The 27,716-nt window shown below is 39.0% G+C and overlaps 1 protein-coding gene across 3 annotated transcripts in view; it reads right to left on the reverse strand.

Moving 5' to 3' along the window:
- The window catches only part of HMGCLL1 (3-hydroxymethyl-3-methylglutaryl-CoA lyase like 1), a 155,352-nt gene that overhangs the window by 106,383 nt on the left and 21,253 nt on the right, over positions 1-27,716 (reverse strand). For all 3 annotated transcript variants that reach the window (XR_002829776.1, XM_023755567.1, XM_006090708.3), the window contains exons 2-3: positions 825-905; positions 483-590 (exon numbers count right to left, since the gene is read on the reverse strand). Coding sequence is in view for 2 of the 3 variants with exons in the window: in XM_023755567.1 (XP_023611335.1) it covers positions 483-590; positions 825-905 (189 nt within the window). In the remaining variant the exon portion in view is untranslated. The remainder of the gene's footprint in view (positions 1-482; positions 591-824; positions 906-27,716) is intronic.

Below are 27,716 nucleotides of genomic sequence, written 5' to 3' on the forward strand. Positions count from 1 at the left end.
CAAAGGGAACAATTGAGCTTTTAGCATATAGTAGGATCGGACAATGAGTGATTTTGAACCCACCGGTTTGAGGTACTGGTGGTACATGTAGCTGAACCTCCCCAGAAAGGGGAGGACTAGGAACACAGGTTTGTATCCTCTTAGAAGTGACTATTAATGTTGGAAGGATAGGCAAAAGTGCACAGAGAAAACTGCTGAAGGCAGAACCTCAGGGGAACCTTAAACTGAGTGGGGGTGAAAGATGTCAGGGACAAGCCTTATCCTCTGCTCATGATGCTGAGCCATATAAATAACTTTTTAGGACTTAATTTATATAAGATATTTCATCAAAGAGGTTTTTCCTTAATCTTACCTCAGTGTATGCGCTATAATTTGTAAGAAGGTAACAAATTAATAATTATATCACAATGCACATCACATTGCTTTCTAAATCTTGACAAGGCTGAATTAAGGACCCAGATAAGGAGTTATGGATTACATACCTGTGGTACCCATTTGGAAGACACAAAGCTGGTCACTTCTATTACAGACAAGCCAGTTTGGGAAAGTTGATTGATAAATTCAATTTTTATATCTGTAGGAACTATAACCTAGGAAAACATGGAAAGTTATTTTATAATTAATGTGTATAGGGTCTGTTGAAACATAAACAGAAAATTACTTCTTAACTGAAGGCAAATCCTAGTTAAGATTTATAAATTCAACTAGCAATGAGAACAAATATTATATTGTAGCATATGAAATATAAGTCTTTAGAGTTTTAAAAAATATGAATATTTAATTTATCATTTAAAATAAATTGTGCAAAAGTGATATCAAGCTACCTTTTCATTCTGCAATCCATCGCGAGGTCCAACTTCTACTATTTTAACATACTCGGGGAGTCCAGATAACGGGGATGCTTCCTGTAATGGAAAATACAAGGCAAGGAAAACAGACAACCGTTAAAGCATTAAACTTGCTGATTAGAAAAGTCAAACTATTACAATTTGTAAAATTAAATTCTCACCCCAGAATTTTAAAATGGTAAGAAATCAATGCAATAATACTACATAATCCAAATACCAATTTAATGTTATTGGCAAAATGAGATTTTTTTTTATAACTTCATGATATTCAACCTAATTATGATAAAATTCAAAGATTAATTGCTAAGATACACATGGAAATGGTGATGTACTTGGGATCCAAAAAGCAAACCTGTTGAGTAATTCTACATGTGATGATAAACTAACCATTGTTAGCGTTCATGGAAAAATTAGGTGTTTTTATTAATAGACTTCTACCAAGCACAGTCATACAAGATGGTGTCCTCTATCCCCTGGTACTTGAGGAATGTGGAATTGGTATTCTGGCTTGTGCTTGGAAACCGGAGGCTAGAAATGAAGGTGTCCTTTTTCTTTTTTGTATCACACAGCACAACCAGCACCTAAACACAGAACCACCAGCCCAGTAGGACCTAGCGCTTGACATCGCACTGGAAACAGCCGAGCTCCAGCCCAACCTAACACCCTGTCCTACCTTTCTGCCAAATCTGAAATGGCAAGAGGGTCTGGACTCTGAAGCCTGTGTCCCTAAACTAAGTAGTATGGACACACCTATTTAGGACACTAGTTTAAAATAGAAAAAATAGGAACAGCCTTTCTAAATGTCACATTGCAGTTAAAATTAGAAGTAGACTACACCTTCTCAGACCGTACCAGCACAACGTCCTGGTATCTCTGAGCCAAGTTAAGTCTGGGTAACTCATTATCAAGTTCTTCACAGGGATAGCTGATGGAATCAACCTAATCAGCAGGACCTGTACTTCAAGGCTTTGTAAATTTAGGTCAACCAATTTATAGTTTTACCCTGTCCTTGTAACATGGAAACAGACTAGTGAAGTGACAGTTTAGCATGCAAAATCCAGTTTGTTTCTATAGAAAAATGCTCACTGGCTCTTTTAGAGTCCAAAGCGGTTATTCGGTTTTATTAGCATCCTCTTCTAACTAACTCAGTAGAAGAACCCAGATGCTTCCTGTTACAATGTTTACATACCACCCCCCACCATTTCCATGAACTTGGGCAATTCAATATGCAAAAATTAACCAAGAAGAAAACAGAATTCTCATGTCTGCATCTTCTGAGCAGATTGTGATGCACGCGGTTAACTTGAGGGTAGAGGGTGGACAAGGGAAGTACGGCCGTCCTGAGCTTTAGGCTCAGTCTGGGATAGCAGTCATGAAATCATGCTTCATTTCCAGAGTGGCCATCATTTCAACCAGGCAATAAAGGACAGGCATGGATAGCATAGAAAAGTGGAGTAAATAAAGAGAACCTCACTCCTCTTTCTTATTACCTCCAGTCCATAAGTGCAAAAGATGAAAAAAACAAACAAAACAGAACTAGGTAATCTTAAGCCATGTGGTGTCATTATTGCTGATTGTAAACTCAAGCTATATTTGCAACAGCAATTAGCTCAGAGCATACATGGAGGAAGAGTACTCCTTTATAAAACAGCAACGTTTAACCAGAAAGAAAAGGAAACTATGTTTTTTAAGTACATTATAATTGTACAATATGATGTGTACAATTAAAGAGCTTGAGACTTTCCAATACATCATTGTTGTAGCTAGCAGAAGTAACAAGCAATCTGAAGAAATTACAGACACCACCAATGATAGCCATTTCAGTCAAAGCAGAATATATGCTCACTTAATATTATTTTAGATTTCTTCTTAAATCTAATGCTACCATTACATCTTTCAGCTATGGGTACTTATTAACTCTACCTGAATACCTGAGAAATCAGAAAAAAGTCAAAATGTGTTCAGTAAATCAAAGAGTAACAACTTTTCCTTTTTAACAGAAAAATAAATAACACAAAAGTCAATTAACACATACTCACTGAATATGTGTAATGTGGGAGCCCCATCTTGGTGATCTTTAGTCTCTTCCTTGGCATTACCAACTCTGTACTGACTTTTCTAAGGAGACGCAGCTATACATAAACAATACGTGCTTGGCATATCCACCTAAGTGTTGTACAAACTCAGGAATTCAATAACTTAAACCTGATCCCATTATTTTCCTACCTCAAGCCTCTCCTCAGACATTCCCCCACCACATACTATTCTTTTTTTAAAAAAATATATTTTATTGATTTTTTTACAGAGAGGAAGGGAGAGAGATAGAGAGTTAGAAACATCGATGAGAGAGAAACATCGATCAGCCACCTCCTGCACATCTCCTACTGGGGATGTGCCCACAACCAAGGTACATGCCCTTGACCGGAATCGTGGAATCGAACCTGGGACCTTTCAGTCCACAGGCCGACACTCTATCCACTGAGCCAAACCGGCTTCGGCCACATACTATTCTTTACCTTCTCTCTGACCACTAGTATCTCACTGGTCCATTTGTTACTGGTTTTATTTTGGCAAATATCTAGTACCCACTGAAAGGAGCTTTTAGGGGTGAAATAGGCAGGTTTAGTAAATTTTAGGAAGGGGTCCATGGAAAAAGCACAGGGCTACAGAGCTGCAACGGGTACATTTCCATAAGATAAGGGAGCTGGGAGTAGAAGGTACATTTCTATAAGATAAGGGAACTGAGAGCTGCAGAAAGGTAGACATTTACAGAAAAAAAGGGAAGGGAGCCCCTCATTCAGAGAGGGAAGAAGAAAGCCCAGAGGGAACAGGGAAACAATAAGGGAGAAGAAGGAGGGAACTTTAGTATACTTCACTTGAGGTTTGAGCTCTGGAGTTGCTATAGTAACCAATCTAAGGGGGGCAGTGACCAGAGGGGATATCAAGGCACAAAGATCTGTAGCCTTTATACGCTGAAGGAAAAGGGACTTAGTGGGACTCTTCCCTTCACCCCCATATGCTTGTTTCTCAATAAATTTCCACCTTTTGCTAAAGCACCTTTATTCCGTGGTTTCATTCTTCGATTCCACCAGACAAAGAACCCAAGAACCATCCTGCCTAGAGGAATACCGTGTGTTCCAGTCCAATTTTCCTGTATCACCATCACCATCACCATGCATGACCCTCAGGGTGTGTTCAATAATTACTTTTATTGTATTAGTGAATCTCTTTTGTCACTGGCTTCATTAAAATTGACATTTTTCTCACTCTATTGCTATAGCTTCATAAATATTCTCCCTTAATCTTGTTATTCCAAGATTAAAATCCTTCAGCGTTTGCCAGTCACCTTCAGAGAGATCAACCTAAGGTAAAAGATGATTCATGACACGCCTCTCATCATCTACCACACTCTACTTCATGCAGCCTATGATTTTAGCCATGCTAAAGACATGTCTTGCTCATTTTCACATCTGTTGGTTGGAAATACCTTCCATCTGTGGAAAAAAACTTTCCACCAAACTCATTTCTCTTCTTCATGGACACAGGACTAGATCACATTTCTCCCCATCTAAGGGTAATGTTTGAACAAGTTCTATGAAAGTCAATGAAAGTGAATGATATGTACCATTTTTAAGCTTGGCCCATGAAAATATCCCACACACATTCCCCCATCTTCTTTTCCCCTCAGCCAGCTTAATGCAGATGAGTATGGCAAATCTGGAAGCTAATGAAAACCAAATAATAAAAGAAAAAATATAGATAAAGGTGCCTACATCCCCAAATCACTGCTTAAATAAGAATTCCATGCCAAGAAGAAAAAGAAAATATTTTTTACTTTTATGGACAAAAATAAATGTCAGCTATTTCATACCACTGAGAGTAGAGGTATAGAGTGGACCTCAGTTCTCAAAATTAATTCATCCCGGAAGGCTGTTTGAGAAGCTATTTGTTCAACAACGGATTCATTTTTTTCCCATTAGAAGTAATGAAAATTGAATTGATCATTCCAGACCCCCAAATGATTCCATTTTAACCTTTCTTATATACAGTACCTGTCTAATGTACTGTTTAATCAATAAACAAACACTATTTTCTTAAGTTTATTGAACTACCCCTACAAGCCTTAAATGAATCTTTTTCAGCACTCATTCCAGGTATGTCTTTCAGGAGGTCAGCTGCAGCATCTTTGCTTTTCTGCATATCATTGCCCCTGAAATGCTGTCCACTGGCTGCTAACTCCTTTTCCTTTATCCAAATTAATAACAGTATTTCTGCCTCTTCAATTGCCTCTGACCATTGTTTCTTTCACACCTTTAGCAACATTAGCATTCTTGATAGCCTCTTTATGTTTTAAAATTGTGCCAGCAACAAAAGAAAAAACACCCACAAAATACAAAAATATTCACAGCACAAGTTCCTGAGATGTTAACAAGGCAAGGTTTGGCTCTAAACACACTCACACTGGTGCATTCTCTCCTCTGTGGCCTGGGAGACACTTTTTGTTTTGCTGATGTATCAGCATGAAAGGGGTGTCAGGTCAAGAACCGGTTTTGTTCAACAACTGAGACATTTTTCCATTTCACAATTTTGTTGAGAACTGAACTGCTCAAGATGGGAGACATTTGAGAACGGAGGTTTGACTGTATCTCTTATAGCTGTGAAGAGTGACGAGTGTGCAATTTTGCCCTACATGCAAGCTAACAAGTGAGCCTGCCTTGGATGCTGACAAAAGGCACTGACTCCTAGGTCAGAAAAGAAGAAAACTTATTAACTCACAACAAATAGCAGTAGCTAGAGGATCAGTACTTGTGCTGATTCCCCAAGCCTCAACTCTCACCGAAGGAAGCAAAGTGGACCCTAGGATGCTTGCACAGGCAATCAGTTGCATTCTAGGAAAAGAATTCCAAGCACAGACAACCTGAATCGTTAGTAATGTACAGTAAGAATATCTTCCTTGGCAACAGAGGTAGACATTATGTTTATTATGCCTGGCCCATGAGCATGCCTGCCTTTTGATTCAAAGGAAGACACTATCTCTATGATCTAAGGCTTTAAGCACCCAAGGCTTACCCCTTGTTCCAGAAGTATATTTCTATCATTCAGAGATATTCCACATACAAAAATCCTTGTAAAGATAGTCTGGAAGAAAGGCAATCATGCCTCTACTTGCAAAACATATAGAAATTCAAAACACCCATGGACAATTATTTTCCATATCCACTCATTTTTATACCATCTGTGTGTATGGCAAATTCTCCTGACAGTAAATTACTCTGTTGGCCCCTCCAATGAAAAAAGGCCTGGACCAAATCTGTACAACTTATACCATAAGATATTTAATTAAGGCTTCTAGAACTCCAACTAGGAAAATCAGGCCAACCCCCAGTACTGACTTCAGCCATGCCTCCACCTCCCAAGGGTCCTTGGATCCACGCAGTTGAGTAAATCTGAGGCAGTAGTGGCTGCTGCATCAGAAGCTTAGGTTTACTTTGTGCCTATTTTATGACAGTGGATAAGTTGCCATAATCAGCACTACAGTTTACTGATCAGAAATGGTAGTCATCCAGGTGATGGGGACTTACTCAGCAGTATGACTCCAATGGGCCTCATCAGAGTATGGGCCTCAGATGATTGAATCAGCCCCTCCCCCAAAGGTGTCTTTAATCCATCAGGTACATAAATTAGGCCACTGATTACAAGCCAAGTCAGTAACAATATGGGAATGGCTAGGAGTTCTGCTAAGTGAGTAGAGAGATTACATACATTTTCAGTTCTGCACAGCTGCTGATGTTGTACAACTAGTAGCTCAGCGGACATCATCAGGTTTCAGCTTAGCCAAAACGTCATCCAACCAGGCCCAAGAGTTAGGGAAAGCACTGTGAACAGAAGGCCCCATTGAGCCAGTACCTTTGTTTCTGGCAGTGGCGTGAGCAGGAGAGGGCAACTGCTACTTTTTCTGTGTAAAGCTGAGACTGCACTGGGGACAGGCTGACCACTTTCTTGAATATAAATTTCCTTTCCATTAGTGAGGTCTGTTGAAATTGTCCTACCTTGTTAATCTTGAGCCCACATTGACCCTCCCTCCCCCAATGGAAATAGGGCCAGAGAATCACAAGGTCTCCATGAGTCAGGTGTCCAGTTTCAATAAGAGCTCAACAGCAAGCTAACACCTGACTTTCAAAAGATACCTGGTAGCTGTATCAGGGCAGTAGGGGTCCACATCCCCAAGCAGCACTTCTAGGTGGAAGCTGCCTGACTTTGTCAGAAGTTCCAATTTGTAAAAACTCCAGTAACAGAGACTTGTAGCTCAAAGAGGTCAGAAAGACCTGAGGAACCCCCTCACCCCGCCACCCAAAGGTATGTTCACTTCACAACATGCTCTTCCTAATTGAGATGATTCCCTCTGGCACTTATGAGACATAGACTTGCAATCACATCAAACACTAATTTTTACTATACATTCAGCTGTGGAAGCAACCAAAGTACACTGAACTGACCCCAAAGGCACCCAGGAGGTTACTTGGGCTTCTCCTTGCCCACTGTGAACACTGCCCAAACCCCATCAATTGAATCAGGAGTAGGTCTGAGTAGGGTGAAGATTTTGGCATTTTTATCCAAGAAAATGCCATAAAAGTTTGAGTTCTTGCTCTTCCCTAAAGTTCTCCAGCATACTCAGATGAGTGATCACGAAGAACCAATAATCATTTTCCTTAAAGCAGTTGAATTAGGAAGATTGGGAATCAGGGGACACAGAGGGGGAGATCAGCTCCAAATTAGTAAGCAAGGCACATTTAGTTTCAATTTCAGGCAGTATAGCAGCTGCTGACCAGCTTAATGAAATGAATTTGTAATGTTATAATTCCACACCAAGTTCTATATTGAACATCATAATCATAATTAATGACACCATCTACTTCAACCTTGGGAACCCCTGAGTTGCATTGTTTTCCATCAGGCTAACAGGGTTTGTTCCATCTGGCTGACAGGGGCTTAACTTGCACAAACTTCATTATCAAGAGAACATCTCTTAAATCTTCATCCAGTTATCAGAACTAAGGGAGTTTTGCAAGATTACAAGGCTGACTATAAAATTTACTACAATTCCTTGGGTCTCTTCTCAATTGCCAGTGGGTTGCATTTCAGGATTATATATACAACCTGAGGCAGTAGGACCCACATGTTAGTCAATGACTCCTCAATAGTTCCTCACAGGAGTTTGTCTACCCCAGTGAAGTCTCCCAAAGAGGGCCGAAGTTCCCATACAGCAGCCAGGACTCACAGCAAACAAACAAATCAACAAACAAAACATCACAGAGGCCTTTGCTGCCATCTCCAATTGTATCTAAGTTTGGCATGACAGACGACAGGACAAGCTAAGCTGTCAGAAAGCCCATTATGTTGGCCAAGTTTCTTCCTTCTACATTCCCAATAACTGCTGATGGGAAGAGGAAGAGAACCTTCAACCCACACAGGACTCATCTTAGTGCTAGTTGTTACTATGGGTGGACCTGAAGCTGACTACCCAATAGCCAAGGAAGTTCCCCTGTTCTGAGCAAAGTTAGCATGACCATGGCACCACTAGGCCTTTGCACCTACTTCCCAGAAACCAGACTGCAACTATCATCCCAACCCCTCATCATTAGCAGGCAATTAAGTAGAGGAGCATTTATTGCTCAAAAAAGACTATAATGTCTGGCCAACATGTTTGTTACCCATGGACTTTTCTCAAATTCCTTTAATGCACCTGAAAATTCCTCATTCTTCCCTTTCAGAAAGTCATGTGTCCCTTAGCATTATCTCCATCAACAAAACTGTCAAAACCTGTGAAGGGCTGAGATTTTATTCTATATGCTAGGTAACCCTGCCACAGTTTTATGGATGCTGGCAGAAGATATGTGAGTCTTGAATCAGGGACAAAAGGCTTTATTTTCATCTTAATAACAGTAGCCAGAGCATCAACATTTTCTTTCACCTGTTCCCTGAGCATCACAGGAGCTCTACTTGGGGAACCTGAACACTTCATCATGACCAGTAAGCATAATAGCCCTTTCCTCCAGAAAGGAACACTGTCTCTATCCATCAAGACTATTTGCAAGAAAAACACCTTGAAAAGGTATTTTAAAGAAAGGTGATCAGTGCCTTGCTAGTAAGACATGAAGAAATATGAGAGATCAATGAAGAATTGTTTCTTAACACTATTACCTCGCTTAATACTCAATTATTGTCCTTAACCAAAACTCTTACTCATTACCCAAGATTCAATTTATCATCTACTCAAGAAAAACTTTTCTGACCTCTCCAGATAGAATTAAGTACTTTAATTAATATGATATCATAATACTATGTAGAGACCTATTTTAAAATGCATCCGTAATTACTTCTTTGCCTGCCAATTTCCTCTTTTTCTTTTTTAAAAATCTTTATTGTTGAAAGTATTAAATATGTTCCCATTTTAATGTTTCCTATTTTTCATATGAACCTTCAGAGTCACCAGAGTGGACACCTCCCAACTACTTGGTAACTGCTTGTTAAATGAATAAATGAAAGAATGAGTTCATTCACATCTAAAATTTAGAAAAGCAATGTTGACCTTTCATTTAGCCATCACACACTAGCCAATATTATGATAGTTATTAAATATATAAAAATAAACAAAAATCCCTGCCCCTTCAAGCTTACTTTTCTTATACTCTGAGTATATGAGTTTATAAATGACTTGTAAGTTTCAAGGAATTGAGTTTAAAAACATTGTCTGCAGGTGTCAGCAACATCATCCTTAAACAGGCCTATAGTCTAAGTTTATTTTTATGGCATTGAATGTCCCATGTTACTGAATTCAGTATATCCTGTTTAATGTGGGATAGTGTATGATACTAGTGAAAAACAAAAGATTTATTATCCAGAATGAGAGTTTCAAAAAGCCATGTTTTATGGCTGAGTGTATGCCCACATTGGAATCAGATTTCTAATGGTTCACTTTCATAGAGTAAGGACAAAAGCAATACTATCTTGCACTTCTATGCTGCTTTATTATTCCAAAGCACTTTTCTATCTACATTTCATCTGCGAAGCTACCCTATGAGGTAGGCAGAAATGAAAGAGAGATTAAATGTCTTTCTAAGTTCCCTGGCTCCTATTCTAGTTTTCTTTAGGATGAGATTAAATACATCACCAAATATTGAGCTTTGGTTGAAAAAATAATAATGAATCATTATTTACTGTAGAACATAAATAGACTGCTTTACTCACATTTTTCATTCTTACCTAAAATTAAATGGAAGACCTATTTTGATGGGGATTTCTCTGAAATCCCTCTGTGTGTTTATATATATAACATATATATTATTACATTATGTGTTATATAACACACACACACAGATATATAATTTACAGCAGTCATAACGTTGGCTTCTATACATATAATCAACCCTTTCTGATGGTGACGGATAGGATTCCTTATTATTCAAAAGACAAGCACTACTGTTTTCCCTAGGAAAATAACACCATCCACAGTAGAAATTTTCAGAAAAATTGTTACATGTTCCACACCACTTCTGAAGGAGTCATTTTATGTGTAAAAAGTCTGTATGGATACTGAAATATCCCATTTCATAGCCAGTATTCTCGTGGAGAACTGCTATCAATGATCAAATCAAATACTCCCACTCCACAGATAAAATCTGAATTAGGAAATTGTATGATTTGCTTTTGAAATTAAATTTGACGTTTTAAGGGGGCATTAGATGTTCGACACTTTTCCAAAAGAATCTAATTTTGTCATCTCCTCTGAAATATGTACATGCTGCAGGTTGGGGTAACATTAAACCCTCCACATTCTGATATTTGTTATTTCTTAGATATTAATTCCTCTTTTAATCTAATACAGGGAGAAACACATAAAGCATTATCACTAATGAAGCAGATACCCATGAGAACCTGGGTCCTCTGGAGCAATCTAAGGACATTTCTCTCCCAGGGTGCCTTTCTGGGATGAAGGGCTGAGTCAACAAAGCTAATGTTTGAAACTTTTCTTTCAGAATATCCATGTCCCGAGGTTGATTCAAGGGCAAGCTCTGGCTTTTTCTTAAATCAAAAGGTAAAGGAAGGCAACCACTTACTTTTCAACATTTTTTGGCCAAACAGAAGGAAAAGTGAAATATGTGCAGTACTTTTGCCCAACTGCTTTCAGGCAATGTTTGAACAGAGATTAAAAACAAGCTCTAAAAACATGAACATTAGTATGTATGCTAATGCTTGTTCTTGGCATTCAATGGAAAATTAATGCTGGATGTCAATGTGGATATACAGCGCGATCAAATATTGATTCCTTCTGGAAATATGTAAATTTTATGAGTACTTAGATAAATAAAGAAGTTATGAAAAAAGCATAAGAATAGTATAATAGGGCATCTGTCATAATAAATGAAACATAACAGAATGACAAACAATATGAGACTGTCTCCATTTATTAGAATTACAAAAATGAGGCTCTTAACATCTACCACATAAATTTACTTCCCAGTTATATAAATTCCATTTCTAAAAGTGTCTTGAGCCCTAGTTGGTTTGGCTCAGTGGGTAGAGTGTCGGCCTGCGGACTGAAGGGTCCTGGATTCAATTCTGGCCAAGGGCACATGCCTGGGTTGCAGGCTCGATCCCCAGTGTGGGGTGTGCAGGAGATAGCCAATCAATGATTCTCTCTCATCATTGATGTTTCTATCTCTTTCTCCCTCTCCCATCCTCTCTGAAATCAATAAAACTATATTTAAAATAAATGAAAGTGTCTTGAACAATAAATGCATACATATGCATTTAATAGTCACATAGTCATCCATTAATGTTTTAATACAAAAGAATAACTGTATTATAAATAAAATAGTATATGAGGATTACAAATAGAAATGTTAAAATAGATTATGTGAACAGTTTATGAAACATGGATGGTAGTAAATAACAGAAACAAAACAAAAGTGAGATGAAGCACAAGGAGAAACAAATTGAAGAAATCAAGAATAGTATATATTTTTATTTTATTTTTGACAGTAAGAACAGTAATTTTTAATGCAAGAATCCAATAACTGATCCAATAAAAACATTAAAATAAATGAAAAGAATTCAAAAAAGAAAAATGTCTACGTATTCACAGAACATGAGATCCTGCATATGCTGTTAGGCTTCTTTAAACAGTGGCTGCTATTTACAGTAGTTAGTTTTCAGAAATAAAATGATTTATTCTTGAATTCATGGCAATTTAAGAAAATAAAATAAGTCTTAGGAAAAATTAGCCAAAACTCTCTATGTATTTTTCATTACTATTATCATTACTTTTGTATTAATGTTTAATAGTAATCATAAAAGTGTTAATTAAAAAATCAAAAGAAAATGTTTGGCTTGAACTATTTTAAATATGGAAAGTTTTCTTTTTCTCAATTATATTTTTTGAAACCACTAAGGTTGTTTTTGCCTTCTGTAAATACAGAAGCAGTCAAGCACTCATATTATTAGTCATAATATGCTAATTAGACTGGACGACCTTCAGACAAAGCCGGGGCTGCAAGGGAAGACCGGGTACCGGGTGCCTGCCAGCAGCCGGAGAGAAGCCTGGGTCCCGAGTGCCAGAGGGAAGCCAGTGCCGGCAGCTGGGGGAAGGAAGGCTATATTTGCACGAACTTCGTGCATCAGGTCTCTAGTATATATATAAAAGGCTAATATGCAAAGTGTCCTTGTGAGCATTTGACTAGGATACTGGGAGTTCTATCGCTTGCTATGATGTTCACTGACCACCAGGGGACGGCACGGAATGAAGGAAGGCCCTGGCCGGTAGCCTGCAGCCAGGGAAGGAAGGCCTCAGCCACCAGCTGGAAGGTCCCAATCATCCCTGATCACTGGTCAGGCCTAGGGACCCTACCTGTGCAAAAATTTCATGCACCGGGCCTCTAGTGTGTGTGTGTGTGTGTGTGTGTGTGTGTGTGTGTGTGTATTTGGAAAAGCTGAATCTCCCAGGATAAAATGTGATATGCCATTTAATATACCAAGTTTCACCAGGACAATATTTTTAGAATGGTAAGTTTCTGAAAACAGTGATTTAAAATAGAAAATGCAACTAACTATATAATGCTTTTTGTATAAGCAGAATGACCTTACAGCCACTAAGTTTAAGAAAACTGTCAAAATAGATATTTTTGTCAGAGTTTTAGAGTGCATATCCCCAAGGTGCTGTAGCAGTGCTTTTGCTGGGGGAGCTTGGCTTACTATTTTGGCTAACTATCCATTATTCTAAATAGTTATTTAAATTTAGGTCGTTAATATTATGGACAAAAACAATTACATTGCTTTACGTGACTCTTAGTTATGCCATATTGGTTGTATAACACTGAAAAATTGGGAAATGATATCAGAGATAAGCTATGAGTTTCTGGTTTATAATACTTTCAAATACAAAGAAACTACTCGACCATCCACAGAATCCATTTGAACTATGAGTAAATTTTTTAGATCTCAATAAAGTTCCTCCATTAGAACACTTCCTTATGTAATATGTATTTTCTGATTGGCAAAAATAAATCAAAATGCCTCAGTAGCTACATAGTTACAGACATATGCCAAAAATTATTAGAAAATAACAAAACAGACAATCTAATAAATTATTATATCTTATACTGCATGACATGTAAACAGTTTTGGATGTACTGAAAGGTTGAAACATGTGCTAAAGGTAGCAGAATCAGAGGAGGATAGAAATATTACCCTATGCTATGATTACTATTAATGGCCTATAGTGGAGGTTTTGGTGTGCTGCTCCATTAACCTTTCAGGATGGAGACATTCCCAGATGCTGAAGTTCTGGCAGCTGATGCATTTCCTTGAACCCTTTTGCAGAAAGTACCCAAAGTCACATCTCCTTCATGTGACCATCCAATGAGTGGTAGATGCAGGAATGCAAAAGCCCAACCTCTTTCTCTCAAGGTAGTAAAACTCCGAAAGGCCATACATGCTCCAGGAAGCCCCATGGGACTGACAGAAGCTTTTGCTGTGACTATATCATGATTCCAGCTCTCCCTCTACCTAGTCCTACTTCCCTCACTTTCCCACAGGCATGGAATCAACAGCAACAACTTCCTGCACACAACTCTTTACCTGAGAATCTGTTTCCTGGGAACCAGACCTAAAAAATTGGTATCATAAGTTAGCTGTGGACGAAGTCTTTAAAACAGGTTTCAAAGCAAGATTACCTGTTATTTATTTTCCAGTTAGTGCTCATCCATGGAAAAAATGTGGGATATTAATACTCCTCGGTAACTTGTAGCAATGCAATTGTTAAAAGGGTCACTAGTTTTCAATCAGGGTATTTTTCCCTGCAGGGGACATCTGGCCCTGTCTGGAGACATTTTTGGTTGTCACAATGAGCACTATTGGCACCATGTGGGTAGAGATCAGGAACACTGCTAAACATATTATAAAGCACAAGACATGCCTCCACAAGCAAAGGATTACCAACCCAACATGTCAACAATACTGAGGTGATCTACACAATTGAAATAAATACAGGATGTAATTAATCAGTCAGGTGACAATAGCTGCCTGAATAAAAATTCCCTTACCTCGTTTACAGAATAAAAACCAACTGCCTGAAGAAAAAGCCAGATTCCTATAAGGAAGATCCTCTACTACTTTGGCAACTCTATATAGTATTTTATCTAATGCTTCCCCAAAGGAACCATTTATTTGAGTAAATGTACGCTGGGCAGAGGGGAATACCAAACATTGCAGGCTCTTGGACACAAGGCCCAAGTTGACATTGATACTTGGAGACCCACGGTGTCATTATACACCACCCACACCTTGTTAGAAAGGGGAATAGGTGGGCCATATAAATGGAGTCATGTGCCTCTGTTTCCCCTTGGTCATTTCCCAGTCTCAATGTATAATTGGAATAGGCATAGTTGGTAGTTGGAACAGCCGCTATAGTACAGTTTTTCCTTGACCTATGATATAAGAGCTATTATGGTAGGGAAGGGCAAGTGAGAGTTTCTGGAACTGCTTATTCCTCCTGTTCAGCCAAGATAGTCAAGGAAAAAGAGAGGGAAGGAGGGAGAGAGGCAAAGGGAGGGGAAGAGAAAGAAAAGAATAAAGAAAAAAAGTATCATGGGAAAAGTGGGAAAAATGACAGAGATTATTGCCATTCTTGAATATCAAGAGTGAAGGGCACAGGGGTGATGGTCCCATCATAAACCCACTTTATTTTTCAGCTTTACTGAAGTTTAACTGGCAAGTAAAATTGTCAGATATTTAAAGTATACAATGTGAACTCACACACATAAACATTGTGAAAGGATTCTCCCATCCAGTTAACACATCTACCACCTCATATATTTACCCTTTTTTTGGGTAAAAATCTCTAATTCCTATCCTCTTAGCAAATATCAATTATACTAGAGGCCTCGTGCACGAAATTTGTGCACTGGAGGGGGGGTTGTCCCTCCAGCCCGGCCTGTACCCTCTCATAGTCCGGGAGCCTGCAATTGATCACCCCGCAGAGGGAGGCCCCACCCACCTGATGCAGCCCGCCGGTCGGTGGCCTGGGCCTCTCTCTTTGTGGCAATTGTGGAGCCCCCCGATTGATCACCCTCCTAGCCGGTGGCCTGGGCCTCCCTCTGTGGGGGATGGCCGGGCCGCCGACCAATCACATTGCACCTGCCTTGGCTGGCCTGGTGCCAGTGGGTGTCATAGCATGGTCATCCAGACGGTTGTTCTGCTGTTCGGCCATTCAGTCAATTTGCATATTATGCTTTTATTATTATAGATAGTACAGTGCTATCAACTATAATGACCTTATACAATATACACTAGATCCTCAAACCTTATTTATCTTATAACACAGTGTGTACCCTTTTACCAACCTCTTCCTATTTCTCCCACCCTGTAGTCCCTGGCAACCACTTTTCTACTCTCTGATAAACCTACTTTTATCAGCAAAACCAGGAAGATGTTAAGATTTTGAAGGCTGACAATGTATTACTACAACCTCAATCCCAACTGTAGCTTTTGTGCTTCTGTGCTAGTTGTGGTAACTTTCAAAAACTAATTAACACTGCCTCAGATGTATATGTTTATATCTATATCTATATCTATATCTATATCTATCTACATCTACATCTATATCTATACCTATCTGATCAGGAGATCACACTCTTTTCTATACCTGGTGGAAAAGAGAACATAAACAATTCTCATTTGTTTAGGACAGACATTATATGTTTGTAGAATTTTCACAGGGATATATTAATTCTCCTATCAGCTCTCATAATATAGTTCAAGGAATCTGGATATTCAGCAGAACATCATGTTGATCCATTACAGCAACGAATAGTTCAAGTTTGAACAGTATGAAAGGATACTCAATTAAAGTGCATTAAGAAATTATAGAATTAATACAGAGGACATTTTTGTAAAGCAGAACAAAACAAAACAAAAATGACTGCTGAGTACCCAGAACAGAATTCAAAGTATTAAATAGACTGAAAAATATCATAGGAAATCTATCTCTGTAGGACATTGTATTGGTCAAAAATGTCAATACTACCACTCCTCCATTTCAGACTCAGGGTGGACAACAGTAATCAAACATGGATGTCTTCACACAAGTCCAGGTATGGTCTCTCCTAATCTTCCCAGTACAGCCATCTACCTCAGTATATACTAACCAGGTAAATACTATTCGGTAGATACTACTATCTAGCTCCAGGGATCCACTATGTTCAATGATTGAAAATGGCTGGCAAGACAATAATCTATTTGTCATAACTGGTATGGTGAAGCATTCTTACCATTATGTACCTCATTTATTCCTCTATAAAATGAAGATCATAAAACCTATAAAGGGTTGTGGCAATGCCAAGAATAGTGTTGTATACAGTAGCCATCAGACAAATAGAATCACAGGCAATTTTTTTTCCATTCATTCATTTAATTCTGACTGGGCACATATGCTAGAATACAGTCAAAAACCTATTTGGGTATAGATTCAATTTTAAAAGAGTTACTTCAGTTAAAATATTCCTAAAATGAAACATTAGTTATTCTAGTAGCTTTGTTTCTAATATCACTACTGAAGCAAACAGCAGTCTCTTAGAGACAATTAAAAGAGACTATTTTCTCCTAAAAGGATGTTGTAGTAAGCCATCCAGTGTAGTAGTGAAAAACCGGAGAAAACGCCACCTGGCTCTACCATGTACCGATGCACAAACCTGAGAATATCATTTAATTACCCTTCCTCATTCTCCTCTTTTTAAAGTAGAAATTTACCTCTCCTCTAAGCCAAATGTCATTGGCCCATAGTTTGCTGTAAAGATTAAAAGAGACTGTGAATATAGAGCATTTAGCACACTGCCTGGTGAAGAGTTAATACTTAGTGTTTATTGTTTGCTTTTCTTAGGGCTAACTTGAACGTGACAGGTTTTTTATAATACTTTGAAAGAAGGACAGCTTGAACCTATTCCATTTATCATTTAAAAATATGCCTACTTTTTAAAAATCTGCAATGAAAGGAATCATTGTTGATAGCAGAACAGATTACCTTACATAGTTCTTGCCGCAATCAAAATAATACATGGAAATTATTCAAGGTCTTTCAGTAAGGAGCTCAAAACACTTTGGAGACATTATCCCATTCTGGAGTCTGCCAACAATTTTATCCACCTCCAGTGCTGACACCATCCACTCCACCCATCCTGTTCCACTTGGCAATGTCAACCTCAGTTTGAACCTTTGAGAGGCAACAGAGGGGCACTCCATCATGAGGGTAAATAAGAGCCCATATTCAAAACCTGGCTGGATAATGCCATAAATGAACACAGGAGTCACAGCTATTTACTTGTTGGAAATGTTTTTATGGAAAAAATATAAATTTGAAAGGCAAATTAAATACATTAGTAATTCTGATTGGCATCACATGCTCACAGGCAAGAGTATCTAAAAAGCCTTATATCCTCTGCACAAGCTAGATTTTAATTTCTTCGTTCACCCCAGGGAGTATCCTATCAACTTCATAGAGTAGTTTGGGGTATAGATCTTGTGGAATGCAGAGCTAGTAGGTAAAAAGTTAAACAGTCACACCACACCATAAGATTTAAGTTGATCTGTTCCCTTGAGAAAAAGAGACAAGAGACTTCACATAGCCTTAAAGTTACACAGTTGCTCATTTTGTCATCAGTCTTAGAGTACACTGATTATTCTAATTGCTGTTATAGGTAATAGAAAGAAAAAGCTTATTGATCTCAAATCTATCTATACATATATACAAAGGAATTTTCAGAAAATACATCATTTGGGACATTCAAATTATAAGAGCAATGAAATATACTGAGAGTAATCAAAGCAGTAGAAGGTGGCATAGACAATTCTGAAAAATTGTGCCAATGCAAAGGCCCCTTGAGGAATGAAGCCTAGAGTAGGGGCCCTGCTTACCCAGAGCTAAGAGTGGTTCTGCATAAAAGTGAGACTTAGTTCATTCCTCCACAACCTATCATCCTACAGGTCTCTTCATCTCAGTAAATGGCACATTTTTATTCTACACTGCTGCTATAGACTGAAAGTTTGTGTCACCCCAACCAAATTCTTATGTTAAAATCTACTAGTAATCTTGATTTGGACTTCCCGCCCCCAGAACAGTAAGAATACATTTTTGTAGTTTATAAGCCACTCAGTCTATAGTATTCTATTATAGCAGTACAACAGACTAAATTAACTGCGAAAGTCTACATGTGGCCTCATCCCTGACTCTTCCCTTCTTCTTGTACCCCACATCAGGTCCATCAGCAAATCATGCTCTATTTTCCTTTTTTATTTACTTTTATTTTTATTTTTTTAATATATTTTATTGATTTTTTAGAGAGAGGAAGGGAGAGGGATAGAGAGTCAGAAACATCGATGAGCGAGAAACATCGATCAGCTGCCTTCTGCACGCCCCCTACTGGAGATATGCCCGCAGCCAAGGTACATGCCCTTGACCAGAATCGAACCTAGGACCCTTGAGTCCGCAGGCCGACGCTCTATCCACTGAGCCAAACCGGTTAGGGCATATTTTCCTTTTTTAAATTAAATTTATTGGAGTGGTATTGGTTAATAAAATTATATAAGTTTCAAGTGTATAATTCTATGATACATCATCTATATATTGCATTGTGTGCCACCACCCATATATTTGACACCCTTTTCTATCCTGAACCCCTCTTCCCTCTGGTAACCACCATACTACTGTCTGTGTCTAGTAGGTTTTTTTTGTTTGTTTTTCTTAGAGAGGTTGAGGAGAAAAAGCAAATCTCATTCACTGATGGTGGGAATTTAAACTGGTACAGCCACTATAGAAACAGTATGGAGGTTCCTCAAAAAATTAATAAAGTTACCATATGACCCAGAAACCTCTCTTCTGGGTATATACCTAAAAAACTCAAAAACATTTATTCACAAAGATATATGCGTCCCTATGTTCATTGCAGCATTATTCACAGTGACTAAGACAAGGAAACAACCAGTTTCTTCCATAAATGATTGGGTCATTATGATGTGGTACATGTATACAATGGAATACTATTCAGCCATACAAAAAGATGAAACACTGCCAATTGTGACAGTACGGATAGATCTTGAGAATATCATGCTAAGTGAAATAAGTCAGAAAGAAAAAAGTCAAGCGTCATATATGATTTCCACCCATATGTGGGCTATAAAACCGAAAGCCACACATATTCTATTTTCAAAATAATTGTTTCTTTCCTTGATTATTGCAAGAGCATTATAAGTGGTCTCTCTGCTTCCACTTTTGACACTTACTATCCAAGGCAACAGCCTCACAAATACTTTTAAAAACAAGTCCAATCACACCATTCCTCTGATTCAAGAGCCTCCATGATTTCTCATTTTCCTCAGAGAAAAATCCAAAGTCTCCAGCATGGCATTTGAGGTCCTTCATAATATTGCATCTTGTCACATTTCTTAGCTCCTCTCCCACACCTCCTTCACTGCTGCCCCGGCCGCACTGAATTCCTTGCTGTTCATTGACCGCCTAGGCCAGTGGTCGGCAAACTGCGGCTCGTGAGCCATAATGCTCTTTGGCCCCTTGAGTGTGGCCACGAAGTTTCAATCGCACTGTACGTGTGCACCCGCACGTGGTATTTTGTGGAAGAGCCACACTCAAGGGGCCGCAGTTTGCTAACCACTGACCTAGGCATTCTGCATTTCCCCCTACTGGACTGCTCTACCCCATATATCTCCATGACTGTCTTCCTTTAGAATTCTGCTCGCTAAAAAGCCTACATTTTATTTAAAAATCTAGAGCAAGACTCCTTTCCACTCTTTATGAGCCTTTATCTATATTATGATTGTAGCACTCACCACCACTTCGCATGTTATATGTATATCTGTTTGTCTATTGTCTGTCTCTTCCCATTAGACAAAGAGCCTCTTGAGGGTATGGACTCTTTTAAGTTCACTTCTGTATTCCAGCCCTTAGAACAGAGTCTAGCATATAGAACAGTGATGGCGAACCTATGACACGCGTGTCAGAGGTGACACGCGAACTCATTTTTTTGGTTGATTTTTCTTTGTTAAATGGCATTTAAATATATAAAATAAATATCAAAAATATAAATCTTTGTTTTACTATGGTTGCAAATATTAAAAAATTTCTATATGTGACACGGCACCAGAGATAAGTTAGGGTTTTCAAAATGCTGACACGCCGAGCTCAAAAGATTCACCATCACTGATATAGAACATGCTCAGTAAATACTTATGGAATAAATAAATGTATGTGATTCATCCAGAGTTCACAGAAGTTAGTCAAATAATGGAGGGTGTCACACTCACATTATAGTTTTGAAAGTACAAAAATTCACTATACATAATGCTACCTGGAACTCTGAGGAAGACATTTAGAATCATATTTGCACAGAGTGTCCAAGGAAAACCTTCAAAAATATGTGGAATGGGAGCTATAGGTAGTGAGGACGTTTCAACAAAAGGAAGCTGGGCCAAACACTTGGACCACTGCTTTTAAGAACAGAAGGTGCTGTGGTCTAGAGGGATACACCTGTTTTTGTTACAAAGATTCCCCTGGGGAGGCTGGGGTAGAGTACACTCTGAGGGTCCAAATATCTACTAGTGTGCTGGGACTGTGGGGGATTCTGTGATGATTGTTATCAGCATCAACCTTCCAAGGGCCCCATGGGATCCTGTGACAATTAATAAGCTGAGCTTTCTATTATGCATTCTTTGGTGAGACCTGGCATGCAACAGTGAACCCATGGAGCTTACAAATAACAATGTACAGAAAAAAATGTACAATAGATAGTGGTAAGTATTATGAAGAAAAAAATCAAGGAAGGAAGGGAAAGAGGAACTGGGGGAGAGGAGACATGTTGTAATGTTACATAAGAAAGCGTGGTTTGAGAAAAGAACGGAAGGAGGTGGGTGTCGGTGATGGGCGCAAAGCTATACAGATCTCTTGGGAAAGAGCTTTCTAACAGCCTGTGCAATGTTCCCTGGACTGACTGGTAAAATGTACCTGTGTGTTAACTGTTCTAGAAAGGTCCAGAAAACCAGTGTTAAATGGATAAAAGAAATGAGTGGAATAAAAGGATAAGGGATCAGAGGCATAGGGAGGGCACAGGTAAACACTGTTCCAGGCAGTGGGAGCCTGGAGAGCTTAGGAGCGGAAGAAGACATGGTCTATTTTTCTTGGCTCACATGGGCTGCTGTACTGAGAATAGACAAAAGGAAGCCAAAAGGTAGGAGGTTATAGCTAGAATCTAGATGACAAATGATGGTGGTTTGGCCTCGGAGGTAAGGGTAGGGAGGGCAAAAGGCGACCCTGAGGGTACAGTAACTTTTCACTCTGACAAAGTCAGTCTCTGACTCCAGGGCTGGGCAGGACAGATGACAATCTTAGGTCCATAATTTCCCTGGAAGTTTGACAATGTACAATGCAGAGAGAGTCAGAATACTTATGAGAAATTTCAGGAAAAGGCAAGTAAATTGCTAAATGTGTTCAAACTCTGCTTCTCTATTAAACTCCTTCCTACCTTCCCCCAGAATACTACTAAATATTTTCCTACAAGAAGCTTTCTCACACTTCATAAAGTAAAACTCAATCACCCTAATGATACCAATATTTTGTTCTCTCCGTTTTGCTCCCCAGCCACCCAAAAGTAAGACCTCACCTGCAGATACTAATTTATACTAAATAGGCTTATACAAAGATTTATTTTTTTCCCCAGTTACTAGGCTTTAAAGTATATGGCTGTGCTTAACCTGTTTCCCACTTTAGGTTATGAGCTCCTGAGCCGGAGCGCTTGCCTCTTCTGTCTTGTTGCTGTGACAGCTAACCTCAGGCCAGCCCACAGCAAAAACACTCCATCTCAGGTGGCCCGGCAGCACCTCCGTGCTCCCCACAGCACATGCCATTAGCAACCCCGGCTCAGCCTCCCTCCCTAGCTCCTCACCCGGCTCTGCATCTAACACTATGATCTCTCCTAACCCCAACTCTAATTAAAACTTATGTTTTGTTTCCTTAGGGCTCTGAACCCCGCTGATAATGTGGCTACTGGCTTTATTATCCTTTCCTCTCCAGGTGGCCGATTTCATTTTAGAGGCGCTGTATCTTGAACCCCAGAGGTGTCTCTAATGCTGGGAATGTGAGCAGGCTGGTGAGGGGTGGTCTGGGGCCTCTGAATTTCTGATCCTTCTTAAATCACATCATGTGTGTATTTGTTCATTCCATGTAAGCCAAAATCTAGCCATATAAATGTTCTCCATATAACGGGGAGTGTGGGGTCACTCAATAAATTGTGGTGCCTGAACAGAGTGCAGCTGGTACCCATATTGTACTTACAAGTGCTTCATATACTTGAAGACTGTGCCTAATTCATTCCACAACCTTCTATTCTCAAGCTGAACAAGTGAGCACCAGGATACTCCACCTGTTGGTGTCAATCTGAAGTACTACTCCTCATCCCAGAGATGCCAATCAAAGCCACAATGAGGTACCACCTCACACCTGTCAGAATGGCTATCCTCAACAAATCAACAAACAACAAGTGTTGGCTAGGTCATGGAGAAAAGGGAACCCTAGTACACTGTTGGTGGGAATGTAGACTGGTGCAGATACTGTGGAAAACAGTATGGAGTTTTCTCAGATAATTAAAAATGGAACTCCCGTTTAATCCAGTCATCCCACTTCTAGGAATATATCCTAAGAAACACGAAACACTCATTTGAAAGAATATATGCACCCCTATATTCATAGCAGTGCAATTTATGAGTGGATAAAAAAAACTATGGCACGTTTACACAATGGAATATGATACAGCAATAAAAAAGAAAGAACTCTTACACAATGGAATATGATACAGCAATAAAAAAGAAAGAACTCTTACCATTTGCAATACCACAGATGGCCCTGGAGAGTATGATCTCACTCATATGTGGAATCTAATGAACCAAGTAAACTGATGATCAAAAATAGACCCAGAGTCATAGAAGCATGAACAGACTATTGAACCTCAGAGGGAAGGCAGGGGAGGGTGGGTGGGAAGAGATCAACCAATGAACTTGTATGCATATATGCATAACCCATGGACACAGACAATGGGGTGGTGAGGGCCTGGGTTGTGGGGGCAGGAGCGGGAGGGCTGGAAGAAGTTAATGGGGGGAAAAGGAGTACCTATGTAATACCTTCAACAATAAAGATTTTTAAAAAATAATAAAAAAATAATAAAGTACTACTCTTGCCTTACTTGGGTTACCCTACAAAGATTAGTGTTTCTGTCTATTTCTATTTAACACAGGGATTAACTGAAATGGTAGGTTGAATGTGAGGATGACATTTTCTTAAGTTGAGGGCTATTAAATACCTTAACATATTGTTACATGAATGCAGTAGCACTGTCTTAAACTTTGGTGACCACACATCCCTTTTTGTTAGAGGTGGTCCTGGTTTATACTTGTTGTCCCAGGGTAATTGATATTATCCCCTTTTGCTCTTAGAGTACCCATGTTTGCATCATAAATTATATTATCATCTCACTTACATTTCCTATATAAATGTATTTTGAAGCAATACATACTTAATTACAATATGTATGCCTTCTACTCCTATAAGAACACAGAGCTCACATAGTAGCAGAACAGGTTCCAATCTCTTCCCTGCATATAATTCTCACAGTCCTTCCCAGTGATTGTGATGAACAAGAATGGTCCCAAATAAGCAAAGCAACCCTCCCAGAACCCCTCAATCTCAGCATTTGGACCACCCTAGACACTGAGCCTTTTTCAGTCTCTGTTTCTCTGGAACATTTTTTTCTGGAAATGAGAGTAAGTTTCAGGCAACGTGAAAAAAGAAACCTTGTTTTTAACCCTGCTTCCCTCAAGCTGCTTCATAACTCTTTTAAAATATTTTCTTGCCCTGGTCAGTGTGGCTTAGTAGGTTGAGCATTGTCCCTTAGACCAAAAGGTTACAGGTTTGATCCCTGGTCAGGACACATGCCCAGTTTATGGGCTTGATCCCCAGTTGGGGTGTGTGTGGGAGGCAACCAATGGATGTTTCACTCTCACATCCATGTTTCCCTCTCAAAAACAATAAAAATCTTAAAAAAGGGGGACCCTGCCATCAATACATTCCAGATTGAGGTCCTTTTCCCCACAGAACAACTTTTTCTCTCATGTACCCTCTCTTTCTACCTCCCTCACTCTCTTCCTCTCTCCCTCCCCTTTCCTCTCTCTAAAAAATAAATTTAAAAAACATTTTTAAAATGTTCTATCTCTAAACAGGTCCACCATTCTCAGAAGTATCCAAACTGCTGCTCCTTCCCAAATCTCATCCACATTTGCTTAACCTTGTCCATAATCTGCCAGACTATGAACCTGGTTATCCAAGTGCTATCTTCATCCAGACGTACCACAGAACAAGTTGGGGCAGGGAGACACCCCCTTATCTTTTACCTACCAGTGGAGCCAATCCTAAGACACATGCTAGCAATCTGGAATTCCTTAGTTTGTGACTTCTCAGATCCATTTGATAAAATGATCATCCTAAGGGAATGCAACCTAAAGAGCCAGAGATGCACCAACGATGGACAGGAGGGGAGACCAGAGATATTACTGTGGAGCAAATACTATATCTACAACCCTCTATTTAATTTGCCCAGTCAGTATGTCCTTGAATGTGCCCAGGTAGTTTTACATTTTCTTATAATCCAGAAAAAAGGCCTGCCTAGAGCTCCGGCAGGAAGGTTAAGTCTATATGGAAGAGACTGCAATACACACCTCTGCCTCCATCACATCTGAGTCTGACAATTCAGGTGAGTTCTGGTCAATGGAGTCAAGCAAAAGTGTGTCATTTCTGAAGTGAAGTGGTAAGAAAGTACATGAGTGTTTCCTATGTTCTCTTTCCCCATCCTGCAGCTAAACAGAAAGAACCCACAGGAGGGCAGGGTCACAAGAAGGAAGAGTCAGAGTCCCTGATGACCACATAGTCCCTAAATGACCAAATCATCCTCACTGCACTTGAGCAAGAAATCATCTGTGGTCATTTTAGGTCAGAGAAACTGAAATTGCGTGTTAGAGCATTTAAGTATATTGGCTAATAAAATCCAAGTGTTACAGATTTGGAGCCTTGAGTAGAGATTCAGCCTGTGTTTGCAGAATCCCAGTTCATTAAGATGAAAAGGCCTTTAAGTAACTGCTGGGAAGGATCCTGGGGCTAGAGAATGGCAGTAGCTTCCATAATGCTGCCTTATCTTCCTCCCTAATGTCTCATGTTGTCAGATGCTCAAATATCAAGAAGAAAAACTTATCTTCAGAAAAAAAACTAGATTTATTTTTAAGGATAAACATGAGCTTTTTGGGAAAACATAGTTTTCATCCCATGTCATTTAAGCCAAACAGAGTTTCATTCATTCATTCACTAATTCATTCATTTATTCACAGTTGTGAGTAGGGAATTATCAGTAGGCAAGAGAAATGGGCAGGAAGATATGATTATATACAGCAATTTAAAGAAACACTGTCTGGATGTATTATGAATGAGTTACTATCAAACGGCTAAACTAAAACTACTCACTTGATCAAAGGCCTGGATTTCTATTTCCAAAGCCCAGAGCTTTCTTGGGACTTTAAAGTAAGGCCAATATAACCAGAGTAAGACCATCAAGGTATAATAGCAGGATGTCTTTCCAACTCTAAGAAATGATTTCCAGTGGCTCTGAATAACTGGACATCATCACTGTCCTTTACTGTTAAAAAAAAAAGTCCCAGTATGTTCTGTATTATGTGAATCTCATGTTCTATTTCACACGATACCTATAGCTGTTCTGTCCAAATTCCAATTCCAGCTTTGTAGAAGTTCCGCTGTGATGTACAGTTCATTCTGTTAAGTCTTTTCCATAATCCCTCCGTTCCATATTATATATACACCTTCAGTACTTCCTTCCCTCCCTCACATCCTAACACCTTCACTTAATCGCCTCTTAATCATTGGCCTGAAAACTACACCCTCCAGTCACTTATTGTTTCCTTCCAGATGCTGCCGGGGAATGACTCCCCGTGGGCTTCACCTAACATTCCATCCATGTTCATCTGGCTGTGCGGACCATGAGTCCAGCACTCCAAAGCTTTTAAGCTCTTTCTTTCCAAGAAAACTCATAGCTAACACCATTATTTCCTCACAAAAACAGCTAACATCTGCAGACTGCAACATCAAAAACAAAGAAAAAAAATTGCACAGTTCTGCTAAAGTTGGATGCAACCTTTATCGGCCATTTTAGGCACTAAATCAATGTTCTTCTTTTAAATTTCTATTAAAAAATAAATCATAGCGGCTGTTTTCAATTTTCCCTCTGGAATAGTTAATGAACCAGTTATATGCAATGACTAATTAGTCTTTATGCCTTCCAGCTAAGCAAACTAAGCTTCTAGTTGGAAAATTAACCTCTAGCAAAATCCATCGGGTTGTTTGATAAAGTTTAATTTTATTCTGTGTATAAAGAGTTCATTTCAGCAGCATTATTTAATCCATTCAATAAACTAAAATATCCCAACAAACTGCTTATTCTAAACTGAGTGTGCAGTAGTTATACAAATTATTCACTGAAACTCCTAATAAAACGTCGATATAATTAAACTATATTATCTCATAAAAGTCATTTTTAAAACTTTGATCTTATTTTTTTCTGCAATCGTAGTTATGGTAGCTTCTTCTTTAGATATAAGAAATAAGGTCCCTACAATATAAAACTAAGACAAAACCCAAGCTCCTCATCCCAAGTTGTTTCCTGTGGAGATTATAGTGTCCTTTAGTCATGCACTATTGATTCGTATTTTTTAAAGTTTAATGTGAATATGAATCTACTGTAGAGCCAGATAAAACAGTTCACTGGGACCATATGCAGAGATTAGAATTCATTAGGTCAGGTTGGGCCCATGGATTTGCATTTCCATCCAGCTCACAGACCATGGTGATGCTGCTGACCCAAGGACCACAATTTGAGAACCACAGGTCTAGCTTAAACCAAATTAAAAATAACTACATGAGTGCCATGACCAGTTTGGCTCAGTGGATAGAGCGTCGGCCTGCAGACTGAAGGGTCCCAGGTTCGATTCCGGTCAAGGGCATGTACCTTGGTTGCAGGCACATCCCCAGTGAGAGGTGTGCAGGAGGCAGCTGATCGATATTTCTCTTTCATCGATGTTTCTAACTCTCTATCCCTCTCCCTTCCTCTCTGTAAAAAATCAATAAAATATATTAAAAAATAACTACATGCTTAAGTAATAGTACATCACCATCAACTACAAAATCGATAAAATTCCTCCATC

Source organism: Myotis lucifugus, unplaced genomic scaffold, assembly GCF_000147115.1.
Source record: "Myotis lucifugus unplaced genomic scaffold, Myoluc2.0 scaffold_80, whole genome shotgun sequence".
In the NCBI taxonomy this organism is placed as follows: domain Eukaryota; kingdom Metazoa; phylum Chordata; class Mammalia; order Chiroptera; family Vespertilionidae; genus Myotis; species Myotis lucifugus.